Source organism: Pteropus alecto, unplaced genomic scaffold (assembly GCF_000325575.1).
Source record: "Pteropus alecto unplaced genomic scaffold, ASM32557v1 scaffold86, whole genome shotgun sequence".
In the NCBI taxonomy this organism is placed as follows: Eukaryota; Metazoa; Chordata; class Mammalia; order Chiroptera; family Pteropodidae; genus Pteropus; species Pteropus alecto.
In genome coordinates, this window is record NW_006442109.1 from 28,446,994 (window position 1) to 28,461,886 (window position 14,893).

The 14,893-nt window shown below is 52.7% G+C and overlaps 1 protein-coding gene across 2 annotated transcripts; it reads right to left on the reverse strand.

The window, feature by feature from the left end:
* Positions 1-6: 6 nt before the first annotated feature.
* Positions 7-7,030, reverse strand: BAHD1 (bromo adjacent homology domain containing 1). 2 transcript variants are annotated; one of them, XM_006920491.3, is made up of 6 exons: positions 5,591-7,030; positions 3,443-3,825; positions 2,275-2,434; positions 1,812-1,888; positions 919-1,010; positions 7-449 (listed from the first exon to the last, which is right to left on the reverse strand). In XM_006920491.3, the coding sequence occupies exons 1-6, from the start codon at positions 7,014-7,016 to the stop codon at positions 260-262; spliced, it is 2,328 nt and encodes a 775-aa protein (XP_006920553.1). In that variant the 5' UTR covers positions 7,017-7,030; the 3' UTR covers positions 7-259. The 2 variants fall into 2 exon arrangements, with proteins under 2 accessions (XP_006920553.1, XP_024894605.1); XM_025038837.1 differs by having other exon boundaries at positions 919-1,019.
* Positions 7,031-14,893: the final 7,863 nt, after the last annotated feature.

Consider the following 14,893-nt stretch of genomic DNA (forward strand, 5'->3'; position numbering starts at 1 on the left):
TCAGGAGTCTCCACCCACGGACCACAGAGAGGTACCCTGGGCCAAGCTGAGGGCTATGATGCTTTTCTTATATCCTGGCCTCCCCCTTCCCTCCCCTGGGGCCCAAACTCATAGGGACCCCTGCCCTCCCCCCAAGAGAACCACAGGCCAGCAACCTCAGGCCCCTGTGGCCCCTTAACCAAGTGCTGTGCTTCAAGCAGTGCCCCCTGCCCTGAGCCCCAACTTGCCCATGGGCAGCCCCAGTGTGGGCAGGAGGCAGCTACTGGGGGTTCTTGAGGATGCGGCCGTGGCGGAAGTCATAGACATGGCGGCAAAGAAACACCAGCTCAGGGTCCGTATCTTCCGGCACTGTGCGGTGTGGTGGGGTGGAGTAGTCCGCAGAGGGGGGCACCAGTGCTGTCTTTCGGCTGGGGAGGCCCTCACCTCGGCGCTTGGCCATGGCACAGAATCTGCGACGACATACCGTCCACTGTCTTTATCAAAACCACCTTTGCAGGAATTCCAATTCCTTCTCTGGACAGGTCCAGAGAGTGAGAATGTCTCGTCTCCTCCTATCCCTGCAACGGCTTGTGTTGCCTCCGTCCCTGTCCTAGGGGTTACACCCTCTCTGCCAACTGCCAGTTTACCTTCTCTGTCACTGGGGAACCACACCTGCTAGAGCCTCCCTCTTGACCACCTGCCAATTCTTGATTTTCTCCAAGAGCAGTACAATAACCCCGACTCTGCCCAACCATTCTACCTCAGACAGGCAACAATTTTTTTTCTTCTAAAAAAATCAAATGGTAAAAGTAGGCTGTAAGGAAAAAAGTTCTGGGAGGTAAGGCTCAGTAAGATCCCTTTGAGGGTCACAGGCAGCCCACAAACAGCCCTGGGGGGTCTGAGGGGAGAGGCTAGCCAGAGGCACAGGGCACCACCCACCTGCAGTATTCAGCAAAGGTCAGCACGTAGCATTTTTCCTCAATGCAGGCCACACTGTTCTGGTCCTGATGTCTTGATGCAAAGACTTCATTCTGCAAAGGCTCAAAGGCACGGAGCAGGAGGAGATCAGTTACCAAGGTTAGAAACATCTAACTCCAGGAACAAGGTGGACATTAACCCCCCTGAGACTCCTGACCTAACTCCAACTAGTGCTTAGAAAGCCAGGGAGCTTCCCAGAAATGTGAGTCTAACTGCTTGCCACCTGTCACCCCAAGGCATTCCTCCCAGGTTCCATGCTACTCTGGAGAAGCCAGGTGCCTCCTCCAGCCGGTCATTAGTTTCCTGACCCCCACCCCTGCCTGCCCAGCCAGCCCAGGGGAGGAGAGAAGAGTTGATCAAAGTCTACTGGAAAGTCCCAGTGAGGGAAACCAGAGTAAAAGGGAGTCCGGACTGGGGAGAAGGGACCACACCCTGGGGGCATTACTACTCTTAGCACACCACTGGGTAGAGTACTAAGAGGTATTAGGAGTCCTTTTCCATCTCCCTCTCGTGCTGCAGACATTATCAAAGGGGACTCGGTGTGCAGCTTCACCTCCCCTTTCCTGTCACCAGGAGGATACATCTACTTGCTCCCATTCTGGCAGCCCCTGCCCTCAAAGGCTCCTTTTTTGCCCCCCTTTCAAGACTGAGTACTATTTCCTTTGAAACATGAACCAGGGCACGGTTGGGAAAAGAGGCTGAAACCTCTTCTCCAGGCCCTTCTCCAGGCTCTCTGACATCACAGTCTAGGGACTTGACTGCCCATAGCTGCCCTTCCCAAACCACCTTCTTATGCCACGACCTCACCTCTCTGCCACCCCTGCATTCCCCTACCCATTTGCCAGGCAGCTCACCTCGTGCATGCTGGGACTGCGGCCTCCCTGTAAGTGCTCTGGTCTGTAATACCACAGAAGACTCATCATCAGCTCTCCTGGGGGTCAAGAGAAGCAATCATGACTTGAGCTGGCAACCCCAGAGTTACTTAGGCAGGCAAGTTGGCCACCTGCCCTGGAGGCTCATCCATCTCTAATGCTGGGCCAATCCTGCAGGTTCCAACCACCCGAGTCCTCTGTCTCGGGCCAAGCCTGGCATTCTGTGGCCTGGAATGCTATTAAGCATGGAGGAAGAAGAGGGGAAAAGCACTGACAGGTGAGGAAGGGGGACAGGTGTCCAGGTCCTTGTGACTGGAAAGGTTAATGAGCTGATGCAATCCAGTTACAAGGCCGCCTGCTGCCCTCCGCAAAAGATAGACCCTGGCTAAGTAGAAGACAGACTGTGCCAAGAACAGTGCCAGGTCAGACTTCAGACAGGGGGTACCTGATTCGGGGTTCTCCCAGAGAGCAGAGATCTTGGCCACATAAGGTGTGGATGTCTTTCGTGGGCCTGACTTGAGGAGGACGGTATCCCGAACTCGGATGGTCTCTCCATGCCGCTCTACTGCCTGGTAGCTCTTTCGGATGGCTGGTTCCGGTTCATCCTGAGCAACAAACCAATGATACAAACAGGCTTGTAAGGCCCCACTCAAAATGAAGATGGAGGGAGGGAACAAATGACACCCTCTCTCTATTTTCCTCAGGGCAATAAAAACCACTACGGATGGGAAACTGCAGAAGGAATTTACATGTTGGCCCCTTCTCCCTAAGCCTGGCTTTCAGGGGCATGATGGGATGGGGGTCCTCATGGTTGGAGAAAGGATAAGAAATGGGAACAAGGGTGGGAAAGTGGCCCAAAGCTTCTTGGGCTGCATTCTTGACCACCATACCCCAACAGCTGGCTCTCTCACTCCGAACTCTCAACACTGGGGAGGTCCTCAGGCTTCCTAATGGGACAGTCTAGGTTTGACCCTTAAATCACCACTGCCAAGTGGCATAGCCTTGGGCAAATTACTTAATCTAAGCCTCAGTTTCCTCATCTGTGAATTGAGGATAATTACAGGAACACAGGGTACATACCTCATAGGGTAGTGGTGAGGATGAAAGCAGATAATGCATGCAAAGTGCTTAGCTTGCTTCTGACACCTAAGAAGTGCTCAATAAATTTTAGTTGACATTCTTTTCATCATCCCAGATGGTTCTGTATCACTGATTTTCTCTGCCTAATCTCAATTTCCCCTATACAAATTTATCCAAAAAGCCTCCACAAAAGTCCATTTTATAATCCAGGACAGAAGGAACAGCATGAGAAGGAATGAGAGATGAAGACACTTCAGAGAGCCCCTCTGAGTGTCAGTGACAGAGATGGTAGCCACCAGCTGTAACTGTATGCGTGCCCTGACCTCCCCAAGGTGGACAGTATAGGATCAGTAGGGGCTGGGGGAGCAGGCTGGGCCAGCATACTTGGTTCCTGGAGCACAAATGAACTGGAGCCCCTTGTCACTTCGCAGTATAGCTAGAGCTGGGGTTCCTGGGATCCGCATATCTCACTACAGGTCCTATGTCCTCAATGCCACACCCATTCTACCCATCAGCTAAGAGCTGACACTCACCAAGACATAGACAGCCTTTTCACAAGCAGCTCCAACAGGAACCCAACCATTAGTGCGGCGGCGTCGACGGCGGCGAGGGCGTGGGCGCTGGACACGTGGTTGCTTGGGGTGACTTGGCCTGCGGGCAGCCTTGCTCCTCACAGTGTGCCTACAGCTGGAACCTGTACGCAGACCTGACTTGGAGCCACTAGGAGGCTTGGCGCTCTGAGGGCATGCACGGGCTACTGTCTGGGGCTCCGAGGTGGGTGTCTGAAGATGAGGGACAGGCTCTGCTGCAGGTGGCACGCTGGGCACAGGGCACCCCAGGAGGGGGTGGGCAGGTGAGGCTGGGTGGCCAGCTTCCGGGAGAGGAAATTCCAGCTGGCCCAGGGACCTGCAGCCTTCTGGAAAAAGGAGAGAGGGAGTCAGGGCAGATAAGGACAAACAGTAACCTCCCCCAAGCTCTTCAGAGTCTGCTCCTAATTCTAAGTGGCAGGTGGGTCAGATTGGGGGCCTTTAAGGTGGACCATCAGAGTGACTAGCCAAGGGTGTTTCTTGACCTTGGAGACTGGCTCACAGACATCTCCATTTCTCTTTCTAGCTTGAAAGAAGGGGGTGGGTAATGGGAACAGCTTCTCTAGCTTTGATTTAACCTTCTCCAAGGCTTCCATAGTGCTTAGGAGCAGGGGAGCTGGAATCAGACAGCCGAGGATATGATTCCCAGACCTGACACTGATTCGCTATGTAACATCAGGCCAAGTTACTTTACCTTTCGGCGCTTTGCAATGGAAATAGTAGTTGCAACTATCATGTAGTCTGTCCTGAGTTTTGTTTTGTTTTTTTTTTAAATTGGTGCATTAACTCATCTCAACCTTATAACAACCCTATTCCCGTTTTACAATTAAGAAAAATGAGACATGTAGTAGTTACTGGCTTGTCCCACAGTCACGTGGCTAGGGAAGTGGAGAACATTTCGCTCCAAGCAGTTTGGTTCTACAGTCTATGCTCAATTACATGCCATGTGGGCTCCCATATGTGAAGTGCTTTAGAACAGTGCCTAGCACATGGTGTTTACTGGTGTAAACACCAGGGGCAAGTGGGTAAGAGTCTTGGATCTCACAGGTTATGTGTCTAGATTTGGAGAGTGATACAAAAGAGGAGGAAAAGCCCAGGAAGAAGCCTGTTCTCATTTCCTAGAGCTCCAACTCACGCCAGAATCTGAAAACCAGTCTGGCCAGTCAACTGGTCTATAAAGTTGTTTTATAGACCCCTATAAGGAGGACTGTGGGGGAGGGGAGAGCCCTGGGAAGGCCTGGCCCCTCATTTCACCACAAGCAAGGCAGATTTGCCGACCAGGATGGCTCTGGTCACCTCATTTCTACCAGGAAGCCTAGAAGGGAGCCCAAAGAGGCATGTGAGGACACTCCTGCCAATTTGGGAGTACAGCACAAGCCTCTCAGGTGTCTAGGTCTTGCCAGGAAGGCGGACACCAAAGCCACAGGCCCTGAGAGCACCGTCTGTGCCAGGGAACTCTGTCTGTTCTCAGAGTGTACCCACCCCATCCACCCCTAGCAAAGTGATGCTAACTCTGGGCACTACTTCTCTTTCAAAGCCTGTATGGCCAGGAAGCAGCAGTCCTACTACAGCTGGCACCAGCTACTGGATCTGGTAACCCCCCCACTCATTCCCATGAATGCTTACCTTTTGCCAGTATGCAGATGGTCTGGGCTCCTGAAAGTAAGGAATTCTAGCTTTCCTTGAGGAGGGCAGAAGGGACATGGGAAGATCTTGGCAAAAACCCTAATTTCAATATCTAACTTACTACTCAACAGTCTAAGACTGGGCACGGCATCCCAATGGAGAGAAACAAACAGCCTTCCCTACCCCTTCTACTACCATAATGCTACCTACCTATCTACCTGCCAGGCCAAGAAAACTCCACAGACAGCAGGAACAGAACAGGGCTGTTAAGAGCTAAACATGGGCCCACTTCCTGGGAGTGCTCCTAGGCCTGGGGTACAAAATGAGGGGAGTCCTCCCCTCTCAAAGCCCCCTACCTTCTCTGCAGTACCTAAACCCCAAGGAGCCTCACCTTGTTCCACGACCCAACCTCTTAGAACACCATGTCTCAGAGACTCCCTGGTACATCCCACCCCCAGGAAGGCTTACCTGCTGCAAAAGGCATTTTGTAGGAACAGCCGCCACAGGTAGTGCCGATGTGGGTAAGAGAAGGGGGTAACATTTCACAGATGCTGTAGCCATTCACTCCAGCTTCCCCACTGGAGCAGTAGCGAGAGCTCCAAGGAGGGTGCTGGAAAGGGGTGCCTGTGGGCACTGGTCTCGGGGCCAAGAGGAGCCCTTCGGTAGGTGCCACCACTGGGGACAGCTTACCCTCAGGGAGCATGGGGCAGGGAGAATAGCCCCCACACTGCAGCCCATCTTGGCAGTATAGGTAGACGCTGCCTAGTGCAGTGAGCTCAGGCCGACCACACAGGCCACTGTAGTCGGCAGGGTTGCCAGGCATCGGCAGGAGGGACAGCTGGGGTGTGGGAAAAGAGGGTTGATGCAGTTCCTGCTTGGGGGCAGGTGACTCCTCTCCTGGGCGCCCAGGCTCCGGCTTCAGGGCTGCTTGCCCACCCATCAGCAGAGGCAGATGGGGGCGTAGACCCAAGGGGCTCTCCAGAGCCTGGCTCAGAGGCTGCCGGTAAGGTGGCTGGCTGGATGGCCCACGAGGGGTGGCGGATAGCCATGGCTCCTCGGGGCACCCTTGCCAGCCTAGCGGACCTAGAGCCTCCCCGGAGTTGGGCCCCTGCCGAACCTTGGGATAGTTCTTGCCATTGACCTTGGCCCACTTTGGCCTCGGGGCCTTCAGTGTTGGTGGCTCAGTGGAGCGCCCATCTACTTCTGGGTGGGCACGAGGTGGCCGCAGGGGTAGCTCCCGCTCCTGGCTCAGCTTTAGGAAAGCAGCTGCATTCAGGCTGGCCAGTCTCTTGGGAGCTAGGTCACCATCTCGACGGCTACCTTCATCTGGTGCTGGCTCTGGGGACAGGTCCCGACTTCCTCCGCCGAGGTCCCTCAGCCGGGGCCGTTTCTTGGAGGAAGACCAGCCCCCAGTGGCCCGGTCACGGTCCCGGCTGCGGTGGGGGTCTCCCCCTCGGCTACGTCGGCTGCCCACCAGGCTGCTCGTGTCCTCCCGCTCCAGCAGCAAGTTATTAAGGGCCTCGGCGTTTAGGGAGGCCAGGCGCCGCTTGCGGGGCTGGGTGAGGCCAGTGTCTTCACTGGAAGGGGCTGGGCTAGGGGACTTGGGCAGGTCAGGGGGCAGCTCATCAGCTTCATCTGCACTCCGTGGTCCGGCCACATTCTCCAGGCGGGTCAGCAGCACTTTGCAGGCCTTGGGCTTCTCAGGAACCAAGGGGCGCTTACGCAGAGGGTAGTTCTTGCGGCGCCCTGTGAGGTGCCCTGGGCTCTCAGGCATTACTGGCTCCATACCTTCCGCCTCCTGCTCCATGCTGTTGCCTTCCATCTGCAGGGGCTCCTGGCGGCCAGTGGGGCCAGAACTCAACATGGGAAGGGACTTCCTCCGAGTGTGTGTCATGGATTATAGCCAATCTGTAAGACAGAAGGCAGGTAATGAGAGAAGCTCACTCTGCCTGCTTTCTCCCCGACTGCAGCCCATCCAGCCCTACCTGTAGTATCTCTGGCCTATCTTCATCCCATCTCCAGCCTGGATTTTCTTGGGAGTGCAAAGGTCCAATGGGGTCAGGGTACTGGCAGCTGTGTAAGGACTAACTGCCTTGCTCTTCTTTTAGCCTAGGGCCCCTTGAACTAAAGCTTTAGAGAGCCTAAAGAGCAATGCAGACCCCAAGGTCAGAAGACAGAAGAAGCTGGGGGTAAAACTCTTGGTTCTCTCTTGCTGTTCTTCTCCCACTACATACTCATCACGGGCCGGGAGGAGGCTCTGAAGACACCCAGCCAGAACGGGGGCTCGGGTGGTGGGAGCCTATTTATTCCTTCAAAAATATTACCAACCCTCCTCCCTCATCTTGCGGCTTCTGAGATTGGCCACAGGATGAAAGGAGGACAGTATGGAGGTGAGATGAGGAACCTGCCTGTTGGGCTGCAGAGGAGGCAAAGTCCAGCCTGTGATGACGACCTGCCCAGCATGTACAGCAGGACAGTTATACCTGGGACTTGCTAGAAAAGACCCAGAAGGGTGAAGGCCTGGCTTTGAGGAGCCCGTGGTCAAAGGAGGTCTCAGCCAGGGCTAGGAGCCAGACCCAGCTTTATGCATGGGATTCCAGAAGAGGGCAGCCTAAATAGTGCCAGTGCCTGGGGAAGGGATGTAGGTAAAGCTGGGGCTAGCATTTCTGGATAGGAAACCCAGGGGCCCTACACTACATGAGGTACATCTTTAACGTCCCACCAGCCACAAAGAGTTGGGAAAAGGAAATATAAGAGAGAAGAACTCGGGCCTAACCAGGGGCTGCCTTGTTAGTCCTGCTCTATTCCTCAGGTCTCCCTCTTAGTAGGCAATAATTCCAGGCAGGAGCCAGAATGGCAGCGGTGCTAGGAAACCCAGAGCCCCTGACAGAAAATGCTCATAACCAGGCATCATCCCCTACTTTGCATCCCGCCCCTGCCACACACAAACCACCAACATACACCTGGGGTGCCTGCCCTTTACCTCTTCCCCATCCTGAATGAGAGAGGCCAGAGCTGGCTGTATGCTAGAAGCTGATATAGCCAAGGCAGTGATGAACTGGGGGTGGGGTAGATTGGTGGCCAGAGACTACTGAGCTATTCACTCTACCTACCCTACCACCCAAAGCAAGGTGCTGCCAAATAAGGTACCAGAGGTGGTTGGTACCCTGTGGACCACCCCCCACCCCCAAGCAGGCCCAGGCTTTCCAGCTTAATTTCCCCACTGCTATTGTTATTCACACTCACTTTACCCAAGGAGCCGAGAGCAGTCCTGCTGGGCCAGGTTTAACCCTGAAAATCCCAGGCCTGAGGGCTCCCAGGGATTCCAGAGCCCTTCCCAGCTAGGTCCTGTGGCCTTGGGCCAGTGGCTGGGGTCACTGGCTACGTTCTTTCCTGAGACGTGCTGCAATAGTTGAGACAGAATGCTCAGAAAACCAGGATGAGGGCAGTGTGGGTGTCCCTCACTCCTGAGAGGGGACGTGGAAAACTGGAAAAGGGAGGCAGCGTGCCAGGCGTTGCTCTGGCCTCTGGCCCCATGCAGGGACCTGCCACTACCCAGAGACCAGGCCCCAGGCAAGACACAGAGTCACAGAAGGTAAATCCATTCATTCCTAAAGCACAGAGAGAACTCCTAAAAAATCCCAGGCATCTGCTAGGTTCCCTAAGATTCCAGCTTCTAATCAAGGTGACCACCCATCCCTGCTTGCTCAGCATACTAATGAGCAATGCATCCTTTCACTCTCAAAAGCATCCCAGTTGCTTACAACCCACAGGCCCTTTTCTCAAATGCAGGGCACCCCTGTGCTGGAGGTGGAGGAGCAGCGACAAGAATCCTATCTGTACTTCCTAGGAAAGCCTAGGCCCAGACCTTCCCCAAAGGGCCTGAAGATGGAGAAGAGTGAACAGATCACACAGCTGAGCAGAGGTCAAAGCCCCTCGACAGGCCCCAAGCTATCAGGAGTCAGGCGTAGGAATGGCTGGAGGCCAAGGCTGAGATCACCTGGGCTTGTGGCCTTTAAGGACACAGGAACAGAACAAGGAGGGGGTGGACAGGGAAAAGAGGTTTCCGGCCCAGTAAGTAAAAGCGCAAAAGAGCTCTTAGCTTGGGTTGACTGGCCTGCTCCCCTGCACACAGTTTTCTAGTGGACTAGCTTCATGGATGGATGGTCCTGGGATTCTGGAACACTTGCCCCCTACTCAGTCCTTCCCTCAAAACATGCAGAAGGTCTCAAGCAGGAAGAGGTTGAGAGGGGAGCCTTCTACTTTCAGAAGCTTGGCTTGAGAACCTGGGAATTTGTTCCCAGTGGAGTATCTCTCTTTCATCTCCCATTCAGCCCTCCAGTCCCTCAGGGACACTCACTGGCCCTGGGCTGATGAAGTGACTATCCAGCTGACTCTCAGGGAAGCCTCTAAATCACAGAGGGCGAGTCACATTTTCAAATCAGGCGTTAAGAGCCTCCTGCTTGTCTCCCCAGACTCTGCCAAATCCTACCACCCGCCAAATACACCCAAGGCCATCAGAAGCCCATTGCAAAACAACTCATAGCTTTAATGTGGTGCCTAAGGCAACAGTCACTTACCAACCTGAGAAGAGGCTAGGGGCTCTGCTGCCTGCCTCACTACACTCCAAACTGAGGAGAGCAAGTGTTGAGTCATGCTTTGAAGATAGACATGTGAGAACCTCTGTTGCAGCTTTTCCACCCAGGGTGGGGCTGAGTGGAGAGGGGGCTCCCAGCCTGTCGGAGGAGGCCCAGCTCCTTGGGGAAAGAAGATCCTGGAAAGCAGTAGGCTTGGTTCCCATACCAGCTTTGCCAGTCCTCCTGCTATCCTGTCCCTCCCATTTATACACCAGCTCAACCAAGAACTTCTACCACTGCCAAGAAACAAGGGTGCCTGGGTTCTCTCAGCATTACCCTCTTCTTCTCTGGGATCCCCTGTCCTCCCAGGCACAGGTAGACCTGGCCCCCTCAGGAGAAGGTTCCTAGGAGGGATTCCCCAGGGAATATTACTGCCATGGAGGATAGTGGCACTGGTGGTTTCTCCAGGCCAAAGACCAGCAAATTACATGTTGAATCCAAAATCCCAAGTGTACTCTAAAGACAGTCAACAGGTCATCTCAGCCCCCAGGCACATCGGGTCTCAAAATCAAGTTGGAGATCAGGTCCAGCAAGAGTGCTAAGGCAGGGTCTAGGCTTCGGTGCAGCCTCAGCCTGCCCAGGGATAGGGGAAGTTATCTCCACAGAAGTAGAAAGGGAGGGAGGACTTGTCTTTTTACCCTTCAAGCTGCAGCGGCACTGTGTACCTCCACCTCTACCAGCACAGGTGGAGCATACCCAAGGTACTGCGTGCAAGGGAGGGTCAGAGGCCTGAAAAAGTGTGGGCACCACTGAGGAAAACCAGGGTGAGGCCTGGGCAGGCAGGTCAAGCCCAGATCTCTCCGCAAGCAGAAGATGGCCTTAGCCTTGGCCACTGCTCTCCTCTTATGCATCCAGCTCTAGGCCACATTCCCCCACCTCCAGACTCAGGGATCCTACTGCCCTTCTTAAAACCTCTCTTACACACTGCATTTTAAATTTTGCTTTTCAGGCTTTCTGGTTTATTTTAATTGGAGGGGAATATTCGGGAAGTCTTAGGTAAGGAGAGACCTGATGGTCACCTGGGTGAGGGCCAAGAAGGGCCCTGACCCAAGCCACTTTGCCACACAACTGGCACTGAGTTAAACACCGCCCTCCTCTGCAAATCTCTCTTGGAATAACCTCCCTCCCTCCTCCTCTGAAGGAATAATACTTTCTCATGAGCACTGACTTTCTTGAATCTTCTATCAGAGAAAAAAAGCAAGAGCACAAAGGCAGGCGCCTGCCCACTTAAATTTAGTTGATAAAATTTCATGGGAAAACAAAGAGGTGAAGCTGCTGAGATTCTTATGATAATGCCCAATAAAGAAATGTAGCTGTATCTCTTGAATCTCCAAGAGCTGTTAAGCAGAAAGAACCAAAGCTCTGAGTCAGGCAGACATGAATTTAAATGCCAGCCCTGCCCTCATGGCAACTTACTTAACTTCTCTAAACTTCAGATTCCTTATCTAAAATGGATGTATCGAAGTGAACTTTCCTTAAGAGTGGTGGTAAGGATGACAGAATCACTGTTCAGGAAGAGCCTAGCAGGTTAAGAGTCAGGGGCGCAAACATCACTCCTCTATTCCAGACCCACAGACAGATGCAGGCAGCCTGTCTTCCTCCTGGGCAGTTCTCCTACAGTAGGAGCCCAGAGTGGCTGGGAAGCCAGCTTCTGCTGTGAGAAATCTGAAAACCCGGACTGCGCCTGAACTCTGCTCTGCTACCAGTCCACCGAAAACACCCAAGTGTCAACCCCAGGGAAAGGTGGAGACGCTGCTCCTTTGCCGTGCAGGACCCAGTGTGAGGTGTTCAGTATACAACGCGGTGAGAAGGCAGGGACAGAAACAGTATCCCAAAAGACCCGAAATAGCAGCTCCATGCCTCTAAGAAACACTCAACTCTACAGTGAAAAGTGAACTCCTCAGATGCTAAAGGCCTAGAGGATGGGGTCAGAGGGCTTATGTTCTGCCTGTTTCGGCCATCTGACTGCTGCTTCCCTGCAGCCCCCACCCCCCACCCCCAGAAGTCCCGGTCAGCACCAGCACAACTCAGAGCTCAAGCCCTGGGGCACTGCCCCACCTCCATGATGCCCATTCAAACTCATTCAGTGGAGGTTCTCCATTCAACTCCACAATTAGGCTGGGATCCTACAAACGGAAGCATGGGGCACCCAACCAAAGGGAACTGACTTGATTCTTCTGAACACAGCTTGTTTTATAGACTGCCCTCAGGACTGGCAGCCATTTGAGGAGGGGGGTGTACCCCCAGAAGGCACCAAGTCTACCTTCGGCCTGTCAGTCCACCTGCTGCTTACACTTCACAGTGAAAGCTCAAGGGAGCTGAGAGAGGAGGGAGTAGCCCTGCAGGGAAGGTCCATACCCACCCGACCTGGGTCTGGGGCATGGCCAGCCCCGCCTTTAGCTACTCCTGTCCACTGTGCCCATTCCAGCAGGAAAGCCCTGACACAAAGGCCCAGAGCTGCACCCAAGCATCCAGAACCTCCACTTAATGCTGGCTGCAAATGCAAATCCAGGCATTCCACCTCTTGTAACTGTAAAAGAACACTAATCTCAGGGGGGAGGGAGAGGAGTTTTAACTCAGACTATAATAAAGCAGATTCCCCCCATTTTATATTAGAATTGCAATTAAGTACAGGAATATATTAACGATAGAGCTGGCAAAATCTCCTCACTGAAAACCGCGAATGCCCTAATGTTAGAGCAAGGCCCTTCTCACAGGGGGCTAAGAGCAAGAGACAGTGTACCCCTCAGATCTAGAAGTCAGTATATCCACACAGACCTCTGAGAGGGCAGTGAGCAGAAAGCATTGTATTTTAGTCATACAATAGTGCTCTGCTTTAAGAAACTCCAACCTGACAAATTAGGAGGTAATCAGGGGCAACACAAAACTAGTCTTTACAGGCTTTCTTTAAAGGCGCATGCCCCTATGTTAAGCAATCTGCCTTCTCTTAGCTTCTTCCCAGTGCACGGCTCCTGTGTGTTAGAGGTAGACCTGTACCTGCAGGCATGGCTCCAGCTAAGCCAGAGCACCCGCTGCTCATTCCCAGGCATAGAGTACCTCTGTGACCTTTGCTCAGCCAGCCAACATTTGCTGGTCCCTTGCTATAGCTCAACACAGCGAAGGCGAGACCCACATGGGGTTGGAAGTCACTTTGTGCAACTGCTAAACCTAAGTGGGCTGGGTCACTGCCTTGATCTTCTCTGAGCCTTGGTTTCCTCGTCTAAACAGCAAGGTTGTTATGAGAATCAAGTTAAATAGGAATGTGTGTCAAAGGCCTAGCAGAGTGCCTGTATACAACCGGTACTCAATACAAGCTCATTCTTTCCCCCTACATGTCAAGTATTAGGCTAAGTGCTGAAAAAAAATGAAATACAAAAGACAAAGAGTTTGGAGCTTGGGCTAACAGGAAAACACAGGACAAGAAAGTGAGACAGGGGCTGTAATGGAGTGCTCGGAGCTTGGTGGAGAGAGCTCTGGCTCCAAGGTGGCTTCGCAGAGGGCACGCTTGAGCCAGGACTTCACTCAGACTCTTACTGAGGGCCACCTTCATGCCAGGTGTACTGAGGGAACAAAAGCCCAGTGGGGAGTGAGCAGCATTGAGAAATCACTTCAGAACATTTAGATGCAGGAAGGGACAACAGACAAAAGCTCAAGTCTTGAGACAGAAGACAAATGTACCTTTTCTCAGACTCAACCCTACCGCTTCCATGTAGGATAACTCCAGGCTGAGGACAATGGAGTTTTAGGCTAGGGCTCCCTCAGATCCTACCACCCAGACTCCATAGTGCCCAGGCTGAGCCAGAAACAAATTTCCTGGAGCAGGACCTATTTGTTCTGGGCAGTGAACAGTGTGGAAGAAATAACACAAGAATAGGGCTGGGTTCACCAAAGCTCAGCAACAGGCCCTTAGCAGAATCAGGAGGAAACCTCATGTCATTGATGTACCATTCCTCAAAAAACATGACAATAGCTCATCAGCCTGCTCCAGGTACCTGCCCAGGAGTGGCGAAGGATATGTGTTGGTTCAACCACCAGGAAACTCCAGGAACCAGCAACTGAGATATCTAAGATGGCTAGCCAAGACTGGAGGTGCTATCTCTTGTCCTGAACATAAGAAACTGGCCAGCCAGGCTGGATGAGAGCTCCACCCTCAGCCTTCCCAGCAGAGTGCTAACTTCCCGAATGATCCAGCCATTTAGGAGGAACAAGACCCAAGACCCGGCCTTCTCAATGTTCCACCAGCACAGGCAGAACCACAAGGCAGTCCCTACCAGAGTTATAGGCACCAAACCCAAATATCTCATACCTAATTGATTAGTGCCATTCTCATTAGGATGCAAGCTCTATGGAGACAGGCAGGCTCTGCCTTCCTTACCACTAAATCCCATCCACAGGGCTTAATAAGAGCTTACTGAATGAATAAAGATCTGCCCGCCTGCCCCACCCCATATACCATTTCTACCCTAGATTGATAGCACTACTTGGAGCCCAGGACAAAGAACTCTGACCCCCAAACTCTCCCCCATCCTCGGAAGTCAACCATGCCCTCTTCAATGTAAAACAGTTCAATAGGGCTACTTTAGGAAATCTCATATTTATACAGCACAACCCTCTTTAACTACCATCCTCTTTCTTCTCTCTCTCAACTTACCCAGATATCTCAGGAAAATATTCTTCTCATTCTACGTACCTCAAACCATTAAGCAAGCAAGGTTGGCACTAGAGGCATACTTATATCAAGACAAAACAATGTCACAGATATTTAGGTAAACTCAGCAGCAAAGTACCAGAGTTAGCATTATTAGTTCTCAAATCTCATAAGGATCCTGGGTAGAGAATTCTTGATCTACCACAGAGGCTTCTACTCTAACGAGATGGCTAATGTGTGTCAAGAACTTGCTATGTGCCCAGTGTCACCCTAAGCACACTAGATTCACTTTCATTTATTCTCACAACTACCTCATGGGGTAGTTATCATTTCATCCAAAAAAGGAGAAAAAAGAGGTACAGAGAGGTAGATAAAGCAACTTGACCATACTCCTGTGCTGTCGAGAGTAAAGGTGGGGCATCTGCGGTCAGTCCCAAAGCCCACATGCCCACTGCAACACAGGACAGCTGCTGGGTCAGACCAACA